At 33.7% G+C, this 22120-nt stretch overlaps 2 protein-coding genes across 2 annotated transcripts; both read right to left on the reverse strand.

Annotated features, from left to right (window-relative positions):
- Positions 1-451: 451 nt before the first annotated feature.
- LOC142627009 (xylan glycosyltransferase MUCI21-like) lies at positions 452-3305 on the reverse strand. Its single transcript, XM_075800782.1, has 3 exons — positions 3243-3305; positions 2877-3156; positions 452-1722 (listed from the first exon to the last, which is right to left on the reverse strand). The coding sequence occupies exons 2-3, from the start codon at positions 3085-3087 to the stop codon at positions 458-460; spliced, it is 1476 nt and encodes a 491-aa protein (XP_075656897.1). The 5' UTR covers positions 3088-3156; positions 3243-3305; the 3' UTR covers positions 452-457.
- A 5109-nt stretch (positions 3306-8414) lies between these two features.
- Positions 8415-11825, reverse strand: LOC142627343 (receptor-like protein 7). Its single transcript, XM_075801188.1, has one exon. It carries the CDS (start codon positions 11784-11786, stop codon positions 8604-8606), a length of 3183 nt encoding a protein of 1060 aa, XP_075657303.1. The 5' UTR covers positions 11787-11825; the 3' UTR covers positions 8415-8603.
- Positions 11826-22120: the final 10295 nt, after the last annotated feature.

The following is a 22120-nucleotide window of genomic DNA, read 5'->3' on the forward strand; positions in this document are numbered from 1 at the left end:
CTTGAGCTTTAAACAACTTAAACTATCCAATCAAACGAGAGAGATATGTTGGGTGTAGTAGGCAATGGTGATATCGTATTGTGTATTCATTTTCATGTTAGATGAGGAACCTGAGTGTGTGATCTTCATCCAATGTAAAACATTTGTTTTCATATAATATAGAAATGATAATTTCTTATAAAATTTTAAAGCACTGGCTCCATTTGATTATTAGTTTCGTGTCAGTGATTTTTTTCTTTAAATCCTATCACTGTGCACTCTTGACATAATGATCACTCCACAAGATATTCATTTAGTAAACATATTTAACGAACTTCTTCTATGCTTATCTCAAAGCTTCCGTTTTTGTTTATCTCAAACTCTGAATTATAAACAAAAAGAATTAAAAAATAAATACAAGTACAAAATATACTTATTAAATTATCTAGTGTCCTTTCAATATGCAGGACCATTATCACTATCCCTCTTTGTCCATGAATTTCTTGGCCTCCTTGTACATTTCCTTCAAGTACTCCCTAAACCTAACCAAATCCAACTTAACATTTTGTTCATTCAAATATATGCTCATAACCTCAGGGGACCAACTCTTTCCTCTATAAGCAACTGGGTCTTTTATCATCATGTCATCCTTGTCATATTTCTCTATCAAACTGCTCTCCTCTGCTTTTATCCTGTACTCCATGTACACTAACCCCATATCCTTAGCTGATTTTTCAAAGCAAACCTGTGACACCCATTCAGCCCCAAGTGGCACCACTTGCACAAACACAGAGCCAGGTCGAAGAAACAATGAATGTGTAAGTGCTGCACCATGTATTCCAATCATTGCATGACTCGAATTTATTAATGCGTAAGATTCCTTCAAAGGGGTTGTAGTTCTTGGCTCGAAAACAGTCACATCAAAACCAATTTTTTCAGCTTCAAGTTTTACTTCATTTTGGTTCAAGAGTACACGACCAACACCAACACTTCGACTAGCCAACACTAGAATTGGCCTAGACTTTGAATGTTTAAATTTAGAGGGATAGTTTTGGTTTTGGGTTTGGTTTTGGCCATATGCTTTGTCTAGGAAGGCACGAAAATGTGTGAAGGTTATTGAGTTTGGTGTTAATTTAGGGTCTATAGTCATAAAGCCATGTGATATCATGCCCACACTGGCTGAAGGAAAACAATGAGTGGTATTATCATTATCCAAGTCTATAATAGGGAACTTACTGAAAGTATGTATTATTTCTGTATACTTACTAACCCACCAATCACGAGCCTTCGATATCATGAGAACAACATCTTGATTAGGATAGACCGAATTGACGGTGATGAAGAGGGGGATGAAGCCATCATTGAAGTCATGGAAGAAGTTCCCGGTGTACCCGCCCGCACTGAATACTAGGGCTGGGGCCTTGTGTTGGATTTTACATTTTGGGCTTGATGGGCCTAAGATGAGGGCGACCTCCTTGACTCTAGGCATTGTGAAACTCTCCCATTTGCGTGGATAGGGCCTCAATTTTTCTACCATGGGCTTTTGTGGGGTAGAGATGGTAGGGTCCATTAGAAAGAATGTTGAAGTAGTGGGGTCTAGGACTATTGGGCCATTGATTGAACAGATGTCATAGAAATTGTGAGTACGGTCACAGTTGATTTCTTTTGCTTGAGTGGATTGTGGAAATGGTGGAGTGAGTGTTTCCCTCTTGTTGATTGATTTGGGTAACCTGTGTTTTCTACCTACAATCATAAGAAAGTCCCAAAAATAAGTTTAGAGATGGGAGGCTATTTCAATTTTGTCAACCAAATTTATATTATCAATTGAAAAATGATATATTAAGAGAATCTCAAAAAAAAAAAAAAAAACCCAAACACAAAAACTTAATTAATAATTTTAATTCTCGAGAAGCAATAAATATTTAAATATTATGTGACATGTGAGTTCCAATTAGTTCAACTGGTAAAATCACTAAAGGTTGAATAAAAGACCTGAGATTCAATCTCCGTCTATACCAAAAACTGATTGGTGTCTTGATTTGATGATAAAAAGACGTCATAAAAAACGGACGTTATAGGTTGAAACTATCTAAAAAAAAAAAAAACTACGTGACACATATTGACCTATAATTGATCATTTTATATTGCACTTTATGCCACTCGTGCCAATTTAATTGGTAGGATAATAAATGCCATATTTATACCTAAATTTTAAAGGGAAATAGGAAATCTTAAGGTTGATCAATTTGACAAATGTCACAAGATCCAAAGAGATATAAATCATTTGATAAAATATTACTAAGCATCTACACATTGTGATTAAGTTGTGATCGAGCGGTTGGTCTATAAATAGATGCCTTCACAATGTAACTTTTGTCTCAATCCCTCCAAACCAAAATCCCCACAATATTTTAAATTTTTTATACGATGAGAACTAGATACCTAGGAGGAAGTCTCTTCCAACATACATATCAAATCAGTCAGAAAATAAAAGTTATTTATTTATCTATTATTTTATAATTCAGTAGTACTTACAACAATGAATAAAATATTTGAATTTTGGATATCATAAACATACTAAGAGGTATTGACTAGTTCTGCTACATAACTCTTGTCAATTAGAAAACAAGTTTTTATTCTTTAATACAAACTAAAAAACAAGTTAATGAGTGATAAAGGATAACACGAGGGAGTTTAGTGGAGCCAATTCTTACAAAGGCTTGGTATGTTGTAATAAGAGATACTCATCACTTAATTAACCACAAGACTCTTCACCTTATTGTGACTGATTTTGATCACAGAGAGTCTATGTGACACGCAGATTATATTGAGACAGCAAATGTAAGTGCCTTCACACGACAAATGAAGAGAATGTAAAAGGGTTTTGCAACACATACCTTGACTGGTCTTGGTTGAACGTGACACATTCATTCTCGATACCGGTGATAAATATAAGTAAAGCTGAAATACCAAAAAAATGACTACTATTGCAAGGCATGTTGAATCTCTCTTCTTCATATCGCTATACGATCCAAGCTTTTCTGTAGATGATTTCGATTTTGATACCAAGATTGAAGCTTTCCTATCTATCCATCCTTTTCTGGGCATAAACTATAAACAATCAACAGATATCCCACCTTGCTGGCTCTAAAGCTCCTCTAATTGAAGATCTTCAATCTAAAACTTCAAGCACAATAAAGTGTTAACAAAGGTATTATTGAAGAGCAAAAAAGTCTTAAGAATTTTTTAAATCTTTTGCTCACCTGATGTCTGATTTTCTTGACTTAAAACTTTCTATGGAATAAGTTTTTGGAGAGAGAGAGAGTACAACCTCATGGAAGAGACGTGGGAAGCATTAGGAGGGTACAAGATCACACGTTAGCCTGTGATTTAAAAGAGACAGCTAAATTACATTATAAAAGTATTTGAGTAGAGAAAGACATCCTAACTTAGCTCCCACTAAAAAAATAAGGAAAAAAAGAGAATCCAAAATACCCAATCAAAGCTCAATGATGATTGTTTCTCAAAAAGAAAAAGAAAAAAGCTCAATGATGATTAATCATTTTTGCTAAGTCGAAAATGATTAATGTGATGTAATGTCGATCGTGAGTTAGAGTGCATTTTTCTTCACATAATTGAACAACACTTTTTTTTTTTGTAGAAGAAGTAATTGAACAACACTTGGTTGAAGCAAAATGTTATTGACATAATTTAGAAGTTTACCTTTGTGCATAATTGGAGAATAGTTTTTCCTTATTTAAAACTCATTAAAAGATATGAACCAAATACCCACGCAAAGATCACATTCGTGTTTTGGTTATTTAATAGGTTTGTGTTTTGGTGCAATGATTTTTCCCCCTAAGTCGACCAACATAACATCCAAATCCAATGCATCCTGTAAGCTGACACTTAGTGAGGCAATATTATTAGTAAGACTCATATTTTATTTGTACACTTTTTGTGTACATAACTACATATTTTATGAAGCTAAAAAAAAAAAAAAAAAAAACCCAACATATTTTATGCACATCCCATGAAAGACAGGATAATCTAGGTTGAGTTAAAAGAAAAAACCAACATATTTCTTGCTCTCTATTAGAATGAGTAGGCATTAATCTATCTTTGCCGTCCAAAAGTGAACCGAAACCTAGGTCAGGGATGGAAATAGCCAAATAGGTCCAAACTTATTACATTCAAAAGCCTACTGGGCCAAGTTGTAAGCAGTAAGCAGTAAGCAGTAAGCAGTAAGCAGCTTGTTCACGAGCTTATGTCTTCTTAAATCAGCAAACTACACTTGTTTTGTGACTTTCCTTAATAAGACCATTAACTAAAATTCTTGTACATTTAAAAAAAAAAAAAGTTAAACTGTGTACAAATATCAAGAAAAAACACAATTTTATGAGTGTAAATAAAAAAATTATTGGCAAATGTATTTTTTCTAAAAGACATTATGCATTACAACTATTTATTGAATATTTAATATTTTTGGACAAACAACTTTAGGTACTCATTAAAATTTAAAAGACACCCTTTTAAGACGAAAATGGGACCAAATTGTTGGTGGCTATCGATCTTCAACTAACTAAAAGGGTCACTACAAACCGTTTGATATCTAGTAAACTAAAATTTTGCTTACACATAGCGCAGATTTGCAACTTCCTCAAACCTAATTTTGTTATTAATACAAGTCAAGAGTCTTCTAATTCTATTGACATGTTTTGTGTTTCTAATAAAAATTTCTAAATTTCAAATCTCCTCTACTTGAATTGTTACTACAGCACAGGTCCTACTAAGTCTAAGTGGAGTAATATGCTGGCAAAAGTTATTTTAGACCCTAAGTATTCAAACAAATGTGTTCCTTCAATTATACACAAGCACTAGTAATGGGGATATAAAAAAACACCTATTTTATATCCTTAAACATTACTTTATTTATTTTACCAACTTATCCAATAATACATTCAACATCCCAGTTTTTATTTTTTACATACAACTCAATAAAATAATATAAACTACCTAATAAAAAATTAAAAAGTAAGAAGAGAGTGTGAGAGGAAGAAAGTGTGTGTGAGAGATTAAAAAAGTAATTTTCTCTTTACAACCTCACGAATAGTAAGGTTGAAATATGCAAGATCACTAGCATTGGAGAGTGTAAACCAAGGAAGTCAATACCGTACCGGAGGTGATACCGATTTGGCCAGCGGTACGATATATTTCGGGTACCGATCAGTACTGGTGTACCGTTTTAAGTTTACCGCTATTTTTTACTATTTTATACAATATACATAGTTATAATGATTTTTTTATATAAAAATTTAGTTATAATAATTGTTTTATTGGTATGTTTGATGTTTTATATGATACTTTAGAGTAAATAAAGAGAGGTTTTTTTATTTTTTTTTCCTGAGAAAAAAAAAGTAAATAAAGAATACTCTTCAAAAAATTATATAGAAAAGTATCTACTCTAAAATCTAAATGAACAAAAATAAAAATATTTCCCCTAATATATATATAATTCTCAACTCATTAAATCAAATGTCTACTCACTGTCATGTCATCTAGTTCAAGTCTCAGTATTGGCTTTTTTAAATTAAAGGTAATTTAAAAAAATAATGAAAGAAGCCAACTCATTTTCTACTAAAATTATGGTTTTCAAGCAATCTGATACAGTTTTCCAAGCAATCTAATAAACTCCTTTCCAGTCCTTTACTTTGTCTTCCCAACCCACTTCTCACTTTTCATCTCTTCCTCTCCCCACTTCCCTGTCTGTGTCTTCCCTAGTTCCTCAAAAAATCTGTAACAACAAAGTCTCTCTTTTACAGGTTTGGTCTTTCATTCACTCTACCTCTTTCTCTCTCCCAAAAGTGGAATTTTCGGTTTTGTAAGTTTAAAAAACCTGAGTGTTCACCGATTACCTTTTGCATTTTTCTTTCATTTTTCTCCTTCTTTCTGCTGGGTTTTCTTGGCTTACTTAAATTTGCATTTCGTGTTTCATGTGTCGGCCTGGTATCCATTTACCTGCTGAAACAGCCGGATTTCGCCAGTATGGCCAGTATGCGGCCGATATTTTTTCTAGTACAAAACAGGGGGGGTATACCTGTACCGGTGCACTGGCCAGTACGGTATATACTGGCCGTACCGGCCGGTATGGAACAATATCACCCACATTGGTGTAAACACCCCCTAGTTGTTATTTTGGAACCCAAGAGAGCAAAAATCCACTCCATCTGGGTTTGTATACCTAAAAAAAATTTGCAACTTATGAATAGTAAGGTTGCATATATGCAACCTTAGAGCACTAGCATTGGGGGGTGTAAACACCCCCTAGTTACGATTTTACAACCTAAGCGACTCAAAACTCACTCCATCTGGGTTTGAAGACTTAAAAAAAATTTGCAACCTAAGAATAGTAAGGTTGCATATATGCAACCTTACTGTTCATAGGTTGTAAAAAAAAATTATTTTAATATGTGGTTGTGTGTGAAGAGCAAAAGTGAGTGAAGGAAAAAGAGAGAGAATAATACTTTTTATTATTTTATTAGGTAGTTTATATTATTTTATTGGTTGTATGTAAAAATAAGAACTAAAATGTAGGGTGAGTTATAAAATGAGCTAGAAAAATAGATAAAGTAGTGTTTGAGGATACAAAATAGATAAAGTAGGTTTTTTTTTTTTTTTTTTTTTTTGCACCTTCGGATGCTAATGCTTACTATTCATAGGTTGCAAAGAAAAAAAATTTAATCTTGTGGTTGTGTGTGAAGAGAAAAAGATAGTGGGAGGAAAGAGAGAGATAAAAATATTTTTTATTATTTTGTTAGGTAGTTTATATTATTTTATTGGGTTGTATGTAAAAATAAAAACTGGGATGTAGGGTGAGTTATAAAATGAGTTGGTAAAATACTTTTTATTATTTTTTAAGCTACAGGTAGCTAGGATGGATAATTTTTTGGGTTTACATAACCGGATGGAGCTTGCTTTTAAGGGTCTAGTTGCTAAAATAACAACTAGGGGGGGTGGTTTACACCCAAATGCTAGTGCTTTGAGTCATAAGGGACCAATCTTTTCCTTTAAATCAATTGGGTCTCTTATTACCATGTCATCCTTGTTTTAATTCTCTATCAAGCTACTTTGCTCAGCTTGTATCCTATACTCCATTTACTCTGACCCCACATTCCTAGCCAATCTTGCATAGCAAACCTCCACCGCCCATTCAGTCGTAAGGGCTGCACCACGTATACCAATCATTGCATTGCTTGAATGTATCAATTCATAAACTTTGTGGATAGGGTTCATAGGTGTTGGCTCAAAAATAATCACATTAAAACTAATCTTTTTAGCTTCAAATTTTACTTCATTTTGGTTCAAAATTACATGACCTGCACCACCATTACAACGAATCAACACAAGAATTAACCTAGATTTTGAAGGGTTAAATTTAGAGAGAGAGAGTTTTGATTTGGAATTTGGGCCATACGCTTTGTCAACTAAGGCATGGAAATGTGTGAACGTTTTTTTAGTTTGGTATTCATTTAGGGTCTATAGTGACCAAACCATGCGATATAATACTCTCATTGGCAAGAGGGAAACAATCAGAGATAGTATAATTATTATGGTTTATGATAAAGTATTTAGTGACAACACGTAATATTTCTGTGTACTTATTGATGCATCAATCAAGAGCCTTTGATATCATAAGTACAACATCTTGATCAGGGGAAGATTGAATTGATAGTGATGAAGATGGGATGAAGCCATCACTGAATTCATGGAAGATGTTTCTAGTGAATCTGCCAGCATTGAATACTATGGTTGGGGCCTTGTGTTAGATATCACATTTTGGGCCAAAGATGAGAGTTACCCATTTAATTCTGGACATTGTGTGAGTCTCCAATTTGTGTGGATATTTAATGGTTTACTTCCTAATGATTTAAAGTATATTTTTTTGGTGTTTTTGCAAAGTGAATAGTCTGATCTAGGAAGTATCGAATGGCAATATTCTTTATATGAGAATAGAATTTAGCAATGGCATTGGCGAAATATAAAGTTAATGGAACAAACTGTAAATAACATCCAATTGGCACAAAATTTGACATGTGTGTTAAGAACATAAAGAACACGCAATTCAATGATTAGATTTTCAAATTAGATAGTTATGTTAGTTTTTTTAATGAAAGTTGTTGCCTTAATTTAAAACCAAGTTTGTATCAAAACTTTGTCCTATATATAACAGTAATTTTGAAACAATATACCGGTACATACTAGTACCAAAATATTATATTCTAATAGTCAATCCGAAATAGTCTTTGAAATGAAATTCAAAACTTTGTTTTAACCACAAATCAAGACTCTAGATTGTCCCTTGAACCATTTTTTTTAAAAAATTTCGAGAAGCCATGTAGTGATTTGTTTTAAGCTATAGTGAGATGGTGACATACTTATATGATATTGGTAAGCATGCTTCTTCTTCTTCTTCTTCTTCTTCTTCTTTTTGTATAATACAATATAATTCTAAGAGTCTTATAATTATTTCATTACACTCAACAAGGCTTAACTTATTACACACTTAAATACAATCATTACAATCACTATAAATCTAAAGCAAGTGCCTCTGCTAGTCTTAATCTTCACGTATGTAAGTTCACTCCAAAAATTCTCACAAGCCAATCTGTCCTTCTTGAGGTGACAACATGTCCAGTAACCAATCCAATTACCAATCCACAAGCATATCCTATCACTACCACTTTCCAACCAAATCCTTTTTCCAATGATGATTCATTTCTCATTTTAGAAGTTGGTATCTCATTATTTCCACATTTCTTTGACAACGGAAAGCCACACAATCCAATGTTTCCCTCGAAAGAGGAACTTTGAAACGTTGAAAATTGCCCACCTTGTGGAATTGGACCAAAAAGTTGATTTTGAGAGAGGTTTAAATACTCAAGAAATGTGAGACTTGTTAGCTGCTGAGGGATTTCACCAAAGATGTTATTTCGAGAAAGATCTAAAGATTCAAGCTCAACTAGGTTTCCTAACGATGATGGGATATGGCTCATAAAATTATTGCTTGATAAATTGAGTACAATTAGTGCCTTGAGGTTCCCCAAGCTATCTGGAATTTCTCCACAAAACCTATTGTTAGAGAGATCAATAGCTGTGAATATGGTCAAGATTTTTACCAATTCCAATTCTACTCCCTTATTCACTATAGTCAATGAGTCTGTACTATAACTAGAAGTGTTTTGCATGTACCCCGATTGTGATTTGTCGTAGCCAGTGACCCCTGACATTGCACTCCAATTTTGAAAAAAATCTGATGGTAACTTGCCAGAGAAATTATTGTGAGAGAGGTCAATGACATGTAGCTTGGATAAGCCAAAATTTACATGCGGATCCCATATAGGACCATGGAATCTATTTGCTCGCAAGACAAGAATTCGTAACTCTGGTAAAGACTCCAACCAGAAAGGGAATGTATCATTCAATTTGTTATTTCCAAGATTCAAAACTTCTAGCATTTTACATTTGACTAGTGCTCGTGGAATCTTCCCATGTATTTGGTTGTGATTCAAGTCTAGTGTCACCAAACTACATCCATTTTTGAATGTTTCAGGCAAGTTTCCTTGAAAGTGGTTATTTTTCATAGCCAATACTAGAAGAGAATTGCTTGAGTTCAGCAAACAATGTGGAATATGACCAGTCAATTGGTTATTAGACACATCAAGGACTGCCAGAGTATGCACTTTACATATCATTGGGGGGATACTTCCGGTAAAATTATTTTTTGAGACAAAAAAATAATTTGTAGACAATGGGGGAATAGGAAATGACCCTTGCAACATGTTGGAACTCAAGTCTAAAAGGTACATATTTTTCCAAGGAAGAACTACTAGAGGTTGCTCAAATTTGCTTAAAAGGTTATAAGAAAGATTTAGGTATTGCAATGTCTCTTCTCCAACATTCCAAAACCATTTAGGTATGTTACCTTCAATGTTGTTATTGGAAAGGTCTAATCTTTGCAATTCATTTTGGGCTTTCAGAAAATCAGGAAATTCAGTCAAATTGCAAGAAGACATTGACAAAGAAGAAAATTTGGGGAGGGTTGAATTGATATTTGTTTTTGAAGCAAATACTTGGTTACCTGAAAGATCGAGCACTTGAAGCTCTTTAAGCTTGAAGAAAGTGTTTAACTCCACCTTGCCCTTTAGGTTGATTGAAGAAAGAGACAGCCTTTGTAGCTTAGTGAAATTGACAATTGACCTTAGAATCGATTCATTCATTTTGCTTTCACTCAATCCAAGGGCATATAATGGTGATAAAGAGTTATTTTGGAATTTGAGAGGGACAATGAGCTGATTTTGATCTAGATATAGTGTAGACAATGAAGGGATTGTAAACAAAACCGAGGGAATGGCCTCTGTGAGTGAGTTATATGACAAGTCAAGGTAAGACAAATTAAGAAGTGTGCCTATTTCGAATGGGATTGGCCCTTTCAACTGATTTTGGGAGAAATCAATCCAACGAAGTTTAGTAATATTTGTTAGCCAAATTGGGAAGCCCACGTCAAAATTGTTTTGTGAAAGGCTTAACTCTTCTAGCTGTGTAAGATTTCCTAGGAAAGATGGTACTTCCTGATTGTAAAGGATATTGTCAAGTCTTAGAGAAGTGAGTTTTGCAAGGTTTCCAAATGTGGAATGAAGCTGACCATGGAAATTGTTATATGAGAGGGAAAGATAAGTAAGCTGTGATAGGTTTCCAATAGACGGGGGAATTGTTCCTGAAAGATTACTTGAACTAAGATCCAAATAATTCAAGGACTTGAGGTTGCTGATTGAATTGGGCAATTCCCCAAATAAATTTGTTCCAGAAAGATCCAAAACATTCAAGGACCCAAGGTTTTCAATTGAATTGGGAAGTTCCCCAGAAAAATTTGTTGCCCAAAGATGCAATTCCCTTAGGGAACTACGAGACCGAAATTTGGGAAGAAAACCAACGAGTTCCCGATTATATGACAGATCAATGGATTGTATCTTGGGCAACAGGAAAATATCTGAGGGAAATTCACCCTGCAAATTGCAGTCAAGCAGAGTAAGAGAAGTCAAGGAAGATAAATTTGCCAGTGATTGAGGTAGCGACGATGAAATGTTCACACCGCCTAGATGAAGTTCTCTCAAATATGTCATGTTCTGGACAAGTGCTTCAAGATCAATTCTTCTGAGATCCAACAGTTTATAATGATAATAATCACCAACAACATTGTATTTAAAATAATTGAAAGAGAGATCAAGTGAAACCAAATTGGATAGCCATGAAATTTCCGACGGGATTTGGCCATGTAAGAAGGACAAAGAGAGGTTGAGATGCGTCAAACTTACAAGCTGGCCAAATTCAGATGGGATTATGGAGGAAGAGAAGTTGTTGGAGTCAAGGTTGAGTTTCCGAAGATGACGCAAACTGAAGAGACTGCTGTTAGAGTTGAGAGGCCCATAAAGCCAACTGTTGCTCAAGTCTAAGCCAATCACCTCACCATTTTGTGTATCGCATGTGATCCCATCCCAGGAACAACAATCACTATCTGCCTTCCAAGACTTCATCTTTGGATAAGAACCATTATAGTAATCATAGTAATTAGAATAATTCCTTTCAACAAATTCTTGCCTTAGTTGCAACAAATGAGCACTTTGGTCAGGGAGGCAATGATGATGAGTGGAAGTATTAGAGGAAGTTTGAGAAAGAGAAATGAAGAAGAAACAAGAGGCAAGGAATAAAGGCAGGTATTGATGATTCATTTTCCCCATACTGAACATCATTACAGCAGAGGAAGTAAACAGAGAATTTGGGTGGCGAGTGTTATACGCAATAAAGAAGCAATGATATGAGTGGATATTTATACACACACAATAATGCAGATAATGGGAATGGGAGCCAAGTTGAAAGGACTAGAGTAACTGGATATTTATCTTTATTTTTATTTATTATTTTTTGTGGTCCAAATTGAATTGGATTTCACCATATCGATTTGAAAGGACCGTCTAATATAATTAAATCATAAGAGCTATCGCTATTGACTGGAATTTTCTTTCCATAATACACCGTTGTGATAGTGAAGGTGCTCATCTAATTCCTATTATTCTAGAATCCATCAAAAAGTGCTCATCTTTCCATACACCGTTGTGTTAGTGTTTTATTTGTTATGGGTTTGGGCCTCTTTTACTAATACCATATTTACAAACAATGATTATTTTTGGGTGATAAATATTAATAAAATGTTATAAATATTGGCACATATTCCAGATGTAATGGCCAATCACTTGATAAATCGAAGTAATGGAGGACCTAATAACATTAGGAATGCCGAATAAATGTTTTCTCAAAAGGCACATTTTATTGAAAAGTAATTTTGGCGGTGATATTTATTGGTTGTTGAGGTAACAAATATCTTATCAAGAAAGTGGTGGATATCTGGTATAATAACCAAAATTAATAAATCACATTCTACCAACACCTATTCAAACTGGCTTGTGTACCAAAAAAAAAAGTTTAAGGAACATCATATATATAAGAATAATTTACGAAAACCTCACTTCAACAATGATAGACATTAGACAACGCTCATCCCCCTTCCCTTATATATATGTGTGTGTGTTTGTTTCTCAAAAAAAAAAAATAATAATAATAGACAATGAATAAATAGGGCGTAAATGCACTTTTAGTCCTTACATTTTGGCGTTTTTTCATTTTAGTCCCTACATTTTAATTTTACCACTTTTAGTTCCTAATTTAATTATCGCGTTCTATTTTGGTTCTTTCCGTCAATCAACCGACGGAAATTGTTGAGGTGGCTGCCGGAGGAATTAAAATATTATAAAAAATGTCATGTCACCATGACACATCAACATATAAATTTAAAAATTAATTTATTAATTTTAACTAAACAATAAAAATAAAAACAGAATTAAAAACTAAAATTTACATTAATTAAGATTGTTCTTCTAATTGTTCTTCATTTTACAACTTATTCTTCTTGTTCTTCCCAAATCAAACCCAGCAACAAGAACTCAAACCCATCCCAAGAACACAAACCCAGCAACCCAAGAACTCAAACCCAGATCACTAGGACATAAATGAAAACAAGAAGAAAAAACTCAAATTCAACACCTCAGAGATCATCAAACCCAGCACCATCAGATCTACCACAAATCAAGATCTTCTCATGTTCTTCCCCAAATTCTAACACAATCAACACTGCATTCTCAGCAAATCAAACCCATATACCCAATTAACAAAATATCAAAAAATTAAACAAAATATCTCAAAAATTAAACGAATTCAAAACACAAAAACAAAGAAATCTTCATCTCCAACATCAAGTCCCTCTCTCTCAGCATCTTCTCCGTTTTCTCTCTGTCCGACCTCAGCCTCTCCATCTTCTTCCTCATCGCGCTCAGCTCCTCCGCGAGCGACACGTCCAGATATTCGATCTGAAGAATATACACTCTTTGATACATGTTCACAAATCCTCACAAACACAGAACATGAGCACAAAAATCCCAGTACCTTACCCTCTGTCATACCCGTGTTGATCACGAGCTCACGCGCCGCCACATGTGATCTCACGCGTCGCCACGGCCACGGTGCTTGGCAAATCCGTGAAGCCTTAAACCTCCACAATTCCAAGCGCCGTCCTAGGCAGTAGATCGAGAAGTTGAGTTCTAGGTTCTAGAGAGAGATCGGATAAATATGAAGTGTTTGGCTCGGGTTAGAGAGAGAAAGGATGAGAGGTTGGGAACCACCATCGTCGTGGTGGCGGCGGCTGGGCTTCACGACAGAGCTAGGAGGTTGTGCCTCGTTTAGATCGAAGAGAGGGTGAGACCGATCCAGGGCGAGAAAGCTTATAGGTTTCGGTTTTTGAGAGAATTTGAGGCTGAAATGTGAAACCATCGCCGATGGTGGTAGCGGTGATGAGCTTGAGAGGCTTCGCCATGGTGGTCTGAGACAGAGACAGTTCAGATCGGAGATTTCGAGGTTGAGATAGTTGGTTCGGAGATGGAGAAGACCACCGTGGTGGTGGTGCTGGTGATCGGAGTGATGAGTTCAAGGTACTAGGCCAATGGAGGCTCGGGTGAGAGAGAGAGAGAGAAGGCTCTGTAAAATGAAGAACAAAAGAAGATGAAGAACAATCATGAATTTTAGTTATTAATTCTGTTTTTTTTTTTTTTTGAGAGGGTTATTAATTCTGTTTTTTTGTTTTGTTATTATTTAGTTAAAATTAATAAATTAATTTTTTAAATTTATATGCTGATGTGTCATGGTGAGGTGGCATTTTGTATAATATTTTAATTCCTCCAGCAGCCACCTCAGCAATTTACGTCGGTTGACTGACGGAAAGGACCAAAATAGAACGCGTTAATTGAATTAGGGACTAAAAGTGGTAAAATTAAAATGTAGGGACTAAATGGAAAAACGTCAAAATGTAGGGACTAAAAGTGTATTTACGCCAATAAATAATTAATAAGGCTAAAATATTGTTTTTGAACCTAAAGTTCTTATAAATAAAGAAATTTTTCAATAATTTACGGATGAAAAAAAATAACTTTTTACAATAGTTTGGGAATTAAAAATGAACTTTTAATACTAAAAATTGACAAGTATAATATTTTTAATAGTTTAGGAGGAGTGAGAAAAAAATTCATGTAAAATTTAGGGATAAAAATAATATTTTAGCCAAAAAAAATAGAATAGCAAGTTTTCTTTTTATTAATCTTTTCATAATCCCATCATTAATTTCATTTTAAAAGAATAAATAGTGAGGGTAAGAAGTAATGTTAGAAGTAAGATGAGGATTAATTTCCTCTTCCCCTCTTCCTTGGACCAAAACTTAAACATGAGACAATAGAGTAAAGTGAAAATCACTACACAAAAGTAATACTAAAATTTTTGGTCATCAAGCATAGACAAAATGAGTCAAATCCAATATCTCTATCTAAAATTTTCAGTGCCTTAATAATCTTGGCAGACAATATATTGACTAGGTTTAAGTAAAGACAAAAGTTTTGAGGATGTTATAACCTTGCTTAATTTTCTTGGTAAGTTACTCCCTTGTCAATCTTCTTCCTCTCTCTTTGTCCTTATCCATATATCATACTTTGTGTTTGGAGGGAAATTTTCTTGAATTTGTCATCTTGAAGTGTAGAAGACGGAAATTTGGGTCCTAAGGCCTTTAATTTGATATAAACTCCCGCACCAATTTTCCAAATTCTTGTTAGGAAATAGTTACATGAGAATCAGAGGGCCTTTCTGAATTCTTGTTAGCAAATAATTTGAAGAGAAAAATATTCAAACGAAGATGGTTCCACATATTCTATGAGACGACCTAGTCGTGAATCAATGAATGTCATTGTATTCGTAATTAGACATTTGAGACAATGCAAAAATTGATACCGCGTTAAAGGTCATTATCATTTGGTAAATCAAAGTAACGAATAGACTCTCTTCTTTTTCTTGTTCTTTTTGCCCTTTTTTCCTTTTAATAATTCAATAGTTACAATAATTGGAGAAGAGAGATTGAAACTTTTTTTTTTAATATTGGTCCTTATTATTTTCAATTTACAATTAATTTGGTCTTTACAGTTAAATTATTAACAGAAAATGCTTACATGACATTAAAAAATTACACCTCATCATTTGAAAAAAAAAATCAAAATCCTTTTTTCTTTTAATCACTCCTGCTCCCTTTCTTATTGTACCAAAAAGATCTTTAAATCTCATAAAAAAAAAATCTTTAAATTCATTTGCTCCAATGCTTCTGACTCGGCCAAGAAACTGAGTTCGTGGACCTTCAAGAACTCGTCCGTGGTTTCAATTGCAATCTCAAATTTGGTCATGACATGCAGACCAAATGTAACAAAGAATCTTCACTTCAAAAAGTGCTAAACCTGAAGTTAGATGAGATCTACTAAAAAGGAAAAAGGCAAAATTGTTTGCAGTTGTTCAAAATTTTAGTGTGTATAAAATATTGAAAAGAGAAGAAGAAGAAGTTGTTCGATATGAAATTTTTTAAAATTTTTTTTTTAAAAAATAGCTGTTTTTGTATGGTCTGGGATTGGGATGGGAGTCTCAAGTAATACCAGCGCCTCCAAACCAAAGCTCTTCTTCATCTTCATCTTCTCCTTCTTTCTAAGAGACAGTTCTGCACAAGTGAGAGGGAAACGAAAAATAGGAGAATATGAAGAAAAAAAATGAAGCGAGTTTAGATTTGTTTATTTATTTATATAATTTAGATCTGTTTGGTCATCGTGTGTTGATTTGTGTGATTATTTTTGTAAGAATTTGTGTGATTATTGGATCTGCAAAAACATGCAAGCAAATGAATTTAGATTTGTTTGGTTAGTAAGAAAGGGGAGGAAAAGAGAAAAGAAAATAAGATTTTGAATTTTTTTTTAATGCTAATGAGGAATTTTTAACGTGAATTAATTATTATTTTTTAGCCACGTTAGCTTCAAGTGTACCATTTGTGCACACCATTTGCCATGTAGGCATTTTTTGTTAATGAGTTTATGGTAGAGACTAAATTGATTCCAAGTTGAAAATAACAAAAGCTAAATTGACTACTGTCAAAATATAAGAACCAAAATAGTATTTTCACCAAAATTCTAAATCAGTGAAACGTTGTGTATTGAAGATTCTAAAGCCTCGAAGAACTTCCATTACAAAATTTCAAAGAGATTTTGACAAATGAACAATCAGACATTCACTATAATTCCGTTTAAAAAATCTCTCAATTCGCTTTCCAATCAAAGTGGAGGATATCAAGTGTGGGGAGCAAAAAGACCCTGATGGGAATATGGGCCGTTGGGCCATGCTAAGGAAGGCCGACCTGCTCTTGGGTTTAGAACTTGTCAGTGCTACGGGTCGGCCCATACGCCGAGGATCCGAGGATCCAGCCGAGGATGAATTTCCCTTTGGACGGACACCGGAGAACCCGGGACTTCATGGTAAAGGTTAGGGAATGACATGGTCAAGACCAATGGTTAAAGGGGGTGAACCCTTGAATGTCCTAGAAGCACCGATGTTAGAGAAATACCAAAGATAAAGGCTGTCACCTCCACATTAAAGACCCTGCACCTACCACCCTGGCCGCATTAATGGGGAAGTGACACCTGAACAGTGGAAGGGAAACTTCTGGTTACTATTCAAAGGCACTGAGAAAAGAAATATCTAGGCTAAGGGGGAGTTGGGGCAACACGTGTACAAAGTATCAAAAAGAAGAGTATTTAAGGAGCAACCTAGAACAGAAAAAGGGGACTGACTTTTTTGTAATCCAAAAGGAAAAGAAAAAGGAGGAGGAGTTAATATAAGAACAACTCTCGGCTTACGTCCGAGGAGGTTGATTTACAATATTACTTGTTGTTTCCAGGTGTTTGCAATCTTTGGCTTGTCATTTAATTCTCACACACTTCTAACCTGGGTTTCAAGCCCACACTTTACAAATTCATATTGTTTAAGGCTCATTGGGTCTGAGCCCGTAATTGCGCTTGGGGCCAAGTGCAATTGTGCACTTACATCAAGTGTTAGAATTAAGACCATATTGGTATAATTTTTTAATCAGTGAATCTTTTAAGAAAATCGAGTAAGAAGATTATTCTATTGTAATATAATATAAACACTAATAATTGTACCACTAATCAAGGTTGTCAAAATCGGGATCCTACATAGGATAGTGGGAGGTAGGTAGGATCGAAGATCGTAGGATCGGATCGTAGATCGTAAGATCCTACCTATTTTCAGATTTTAAGCAAAAAACCTATTGATAGTGACTTTGTATGTTATATAATCACTTAAAATATGAATCCATCCATTAAAAAAAATTGCATCATAAAATGTAATTTGCACGCACTACATCGTTCTTATGTCATTCTAACGAAGCAAAATATATTTAACTTTTGACATAATGTATCTAAAAAGTTCAGTATATGTTTAATTAGCAACTAAGTACCAAAATATTATCTATACATATGGAAAATGTTTTCCAAATTCTAAGTTCCAAATCCAAAATAAGTTAGGCTAGTTAGCATATAAAAACTAGCTCACTACAAATTTACAATATGTAATCCAAAAGAGAATTCTCAATCCAAGGTAAACTAGCTAATTAAATAATGAAGATCCTGTTTCATAATTTTTCAAATTTTACTTAATTTAGTTAACAAAATAGAAAAATAAAAACCTTAAATGTTTTGTCAAAATCATATGCACAACACAACAATATGGAATCAAGTTATCAAAGTACAAATAAATGATAAACTACTAAGTACTAACTACCAAAACAAATTACCAGAAAGCTTAAAGACAGCGATGGCTCATGGCAACATCATTGAGAGGGCCGAGAGGTGTTGGGTTTTTGATAGTGGAGTGAGGAGGCGTAGGATTGAGGTGTTGGGTTTTTTACTAGGTTTTTTTTTATTATTTTTTTTATTTTTTAAACGTCAAACTTAAGTTAAGAAAGCTTAAAGGCAATGATGGCTCACCATTAATAGGGTTGAGAGGTGCTGGGTTTTTGACAGAGGGCTGAGGAGGCGCAGGACAGAAGTGCATGCTGGAGCTTTGTGTTTCTAAGTAGTTTAGGTTTTGTTTTTTAAAAGGTTAAACTTATACCATAGGCTTTTTTGAGATTTTATGTTGACATAGGGTTAAATTTGGGACTTCAATTCATTATTGGGCTTCTAAAACCTGTTGGGCTTGTGGGTTTAGGTTTACCCAAATGAATCCTACTTTAAAAAAAAAAAAAAAAAATTCAAGCCAAATGGTAGGATCGGTAGGATCGGTTGGATCCCATACGATCCTACGATCCTACACGATCCTACTTACGATCCTAATATTTATGCGATCCTGCTACGATTTTAAAATTTTTGGTGAGGTGGGATTGTAAAATCGTGCGATTTTACGATTCGGATCGCGATTTTGACAACCATGCCACTGATCATTCATTGATACAAAAATTTATTTGTAAATCAAATTTATTTGTTTGATATCCAAATTTAAAAATTTGTTGTTACATATTCTACACCATACATAAAGATGCATTAAAAAAGTTTATAATAAAGCAATATTTTAGATTTTTAGTTTTAGAAAATTCCACCTAAATAAGACTCAATTATTTCGGATGGGGCCGCTACATGATATTTTGCCACCACGATAGTTTTCGAATGCGACATGTAGTTTTTGGAAATGATTTTTTTCCCACAGTAATCACATTCTACCAAGACCCATACAAGCTGGCTTGTCTACCGAAAAATATATAAAATTTTGTGGAACATGAAATATAAGAAGAATTTAAGAAAACCTCACTTCAGCAATGATAGACAATGAATAAAAAAAGGGCTAAAATATTGTTTTCTAACCTAAAGTTTGTATAAATTTTGCTTTTCCTCCCCAAAATTTAAAAAGTTCTATTTCATCCTTAAATTTTTTAAAGAAAAATTTACAATAGTTTGGGAATTAAAAATGAAAATTGACAAGTATAATTTTTAATAGTTTAGGAGGAGTGACAAATGAACTTTCTAAAGTTGAGGGATGAAAAAAAAATATTCATACAATATTTGGGGAAAAAAAATATTTTAGCCAAAATTTTTTTAATAGAATAGGAATTTTTCTTCTTATTAATCTTTGGCTAATCCCATCATTAATTTAATTTCAAAAGAATAAATAGTGAGTGTAAGAAGATAATATTAGAAGTAACATGAGGATTAATCTCCTTTTCCCTCTGTCTTGGACCAAAACTTATGAGATAATAGAGTAAAGTGAACAACACTACATGAAAATAATACAATTTTTAGTCATCAATCATAGACAAAATGAGTCAAATGCTATATCTCTATTTACAATTTTCAGTGCCTTAATAATCTTGACAGACAATATATTGACTAGGTTTAAGCAAAGACAAAAGTTTTGAGGATGTTGTAACCTTGCTTAATTTTCTTGGTAAGTTCCTCCCTTGTTAATCTTCTTCCTCTCTCTTTGTCCTTGTTCATAGATCATACATCACGTTTGGAGGGACCAATGGATGGGCTGGAATTTGATTTTTTTTTTTTTTTTTGCTTGTGTTTGTTTTGGGGTGTTGTTTGGGGTTAATTTTTGCTACTAGGCTAATTTTTTTTTATAGCTTTTAAAAATATCAATAATATTGTTGAGGAGGGCAAAGTGCAATTTTATTGAAACAAATGGCTAAAAATAATATAATATATATATATATATATACACTAAAAATTTATAAAAAAAAAATTGTGGGTGGGGAAGGGGGGAGGGGGGCGGACTGCCCCCCACATTTAACAATAGCTCCGCCCCTAAGTCCTGAGGCCTTTGACACCACGTTAAAACTTATTATCATTTGGTAAATCAAAGTAATGAATCTAGACTTTTTTTTTTTTTAATAATTCAATAGTTACAATAATAGAAAAATCAAGATTTGAACTCCAATTCTCTTAACAAAGAAGAAAAAAGTTATAACATTGTGTTACAAGACCTTTGACAACAAAAGCAAGAACGTCAAATAAAATGTTTTTACAAAAGACTTAAAAAATCTCATTTCCATTCGAAATGATATTAGTAGCGGATTTTTTTTTTTTAGGTGACAAAAACCATATCAACAAACCCTTTTAGTAATGAATTTGCATATTTAGTAATCAAAGGGTTTTGCTGCAGTTAGAGTCGAGGTGTTTTGCACTAATGAAGCCTAAAATTTTTTAAGCCATACTTTCACACTCAATTTTCCACCCAGCTAAAGACTCTATTAACTAGCTTTTCTACATGTCCTCTTGACAAAAGTTGGTGAATGTACTGTAACCTCTGCTCAATTTTCTTGGTAAGTCTCCCTGTTAATTTTCATTCTCTCGGCCTTATGTCAATTTGCACTTAAGGAGATTCTTCCATTGTCGTAGTTGGTGGGGTTTGGACTTTGGAGGATCTATGAAAGAACTGAAATTTGTTTTTAAGCCATAATTCCACACTCAATTATCATTTCATGTAAGTTCCACTTTGGAAATTTGCTCACTTTGTCAAGATCATAATAGAGAGCAGTTAAATTTTCCACCCATTTTGTTTGACCAGGTTTAATGTAATCGATTAATCAAAGTATTTAAAATCTGAAATCCTCAATTTTCCACCCAGCTAAAGACCGTATTAACTAGCTTTTCTTGGTAAGTTTCATTTTCCCTCCCTGCCTTATATCCATACCATACATGACAAGCTCCTTTCCCTAATTAGCGACCGTGAATGAGCTGAAATTTGTTGGGTATAGGAGATGGAAAATTGAGTCATGGGTACTTAAATTGGTAACCAATTTCCAAATTACTGATAGCAGATAATTACATGAGAAACAGAACTTTCGAAGGAAATTAGTACGACATTGTTTTTTGGTTGTTGAGGTAACAAATATCTTATCAACAAAGTGGAGGATATCTGGTGTAATAACCAAAATTCATAAATCAAATTCTACCAACACCTATTCAAGCTGGCTTGTCTGCCAAAAAAAGAAGTTTGAGGAACATCGTATATAAGAACAATTTATGAAAACCTCACTTCAGCAATGATAGACAACAAATAAATAAATAAAATGGCTAAAATATTGTTTTTGAACGTAAGTTCCTATAAATAAAGAAATTTTTCAATAGTTTAGAGATGAAAAAAAAAATTTACAATAGTTTGGGATTTAAAAATGAACTTTCAAAATAGAAAATTGACAAGTATAATATTTTTAATAGTTTAGGAGGAGTGAGAAATAAACTTTTTAAAGTTTAGAGAAGAAAAACAAAATCCATGTAAAATTTAGGGATAAAAATAATATTTTAGCCAAAAAAATTTAATAGAATAGGAAGTTTTCTTCTTATTAATCTTTTCAAAATCTCATCATTAATTTTATTCTTTTTAGAGAGTTTTAACCTATGGCGTCCACTCCTGATGATAGTTCTTTATCATCAAACCAAGACGCAAATTAGTTCTTGGTGTAGGCGAAGATTAAATCCCAGATCTCTTATACAACCATCAAAGACTTTACCAATTTAGCTAACTGGAACCCACCATCATTAATTTCATTTTAAAAGAATAAATCTTGACCATAAGAAGATAATATTAGAAGTAACATGAGGATAAA

The sequence above is a fragment of the Castanea sativa genome, chromosome 3 (assembly GCF_040712315.1).
Source record: "Castanea sativa cultivar Marrone di Chiusa Pesio chromosome 3, ASM4071231v1".
NCBI lineage: Eukaryota > Viridiplantae > Streptophyta > Magnoliopsida > Fagales > Fagaceae > Castanea > Castanea sativa.

Coding starts and splice junctions, on each gene's coding strand:
- LOC142627009 (XM_075800782.1), bottom strand. CDS start 3,087: ATGCCCAGAAAAGGATGGATAGATAGGAAAGCTTCAATCTTGGTATCA. Junction 1,723..2,876: donor TTCAACCAAGACCAGTCAAG/GTATGTGTTGCA, acceptor TTATGATTGTAG/GTAGAAAACACAGGTTACCC.
- LOC142627343 (XM_075801188.1), bottom strand. CDS start 11,786: ATGATGTTCAGTATGGGGAAAATGAATCATCAATACCTGCCTTTATTC.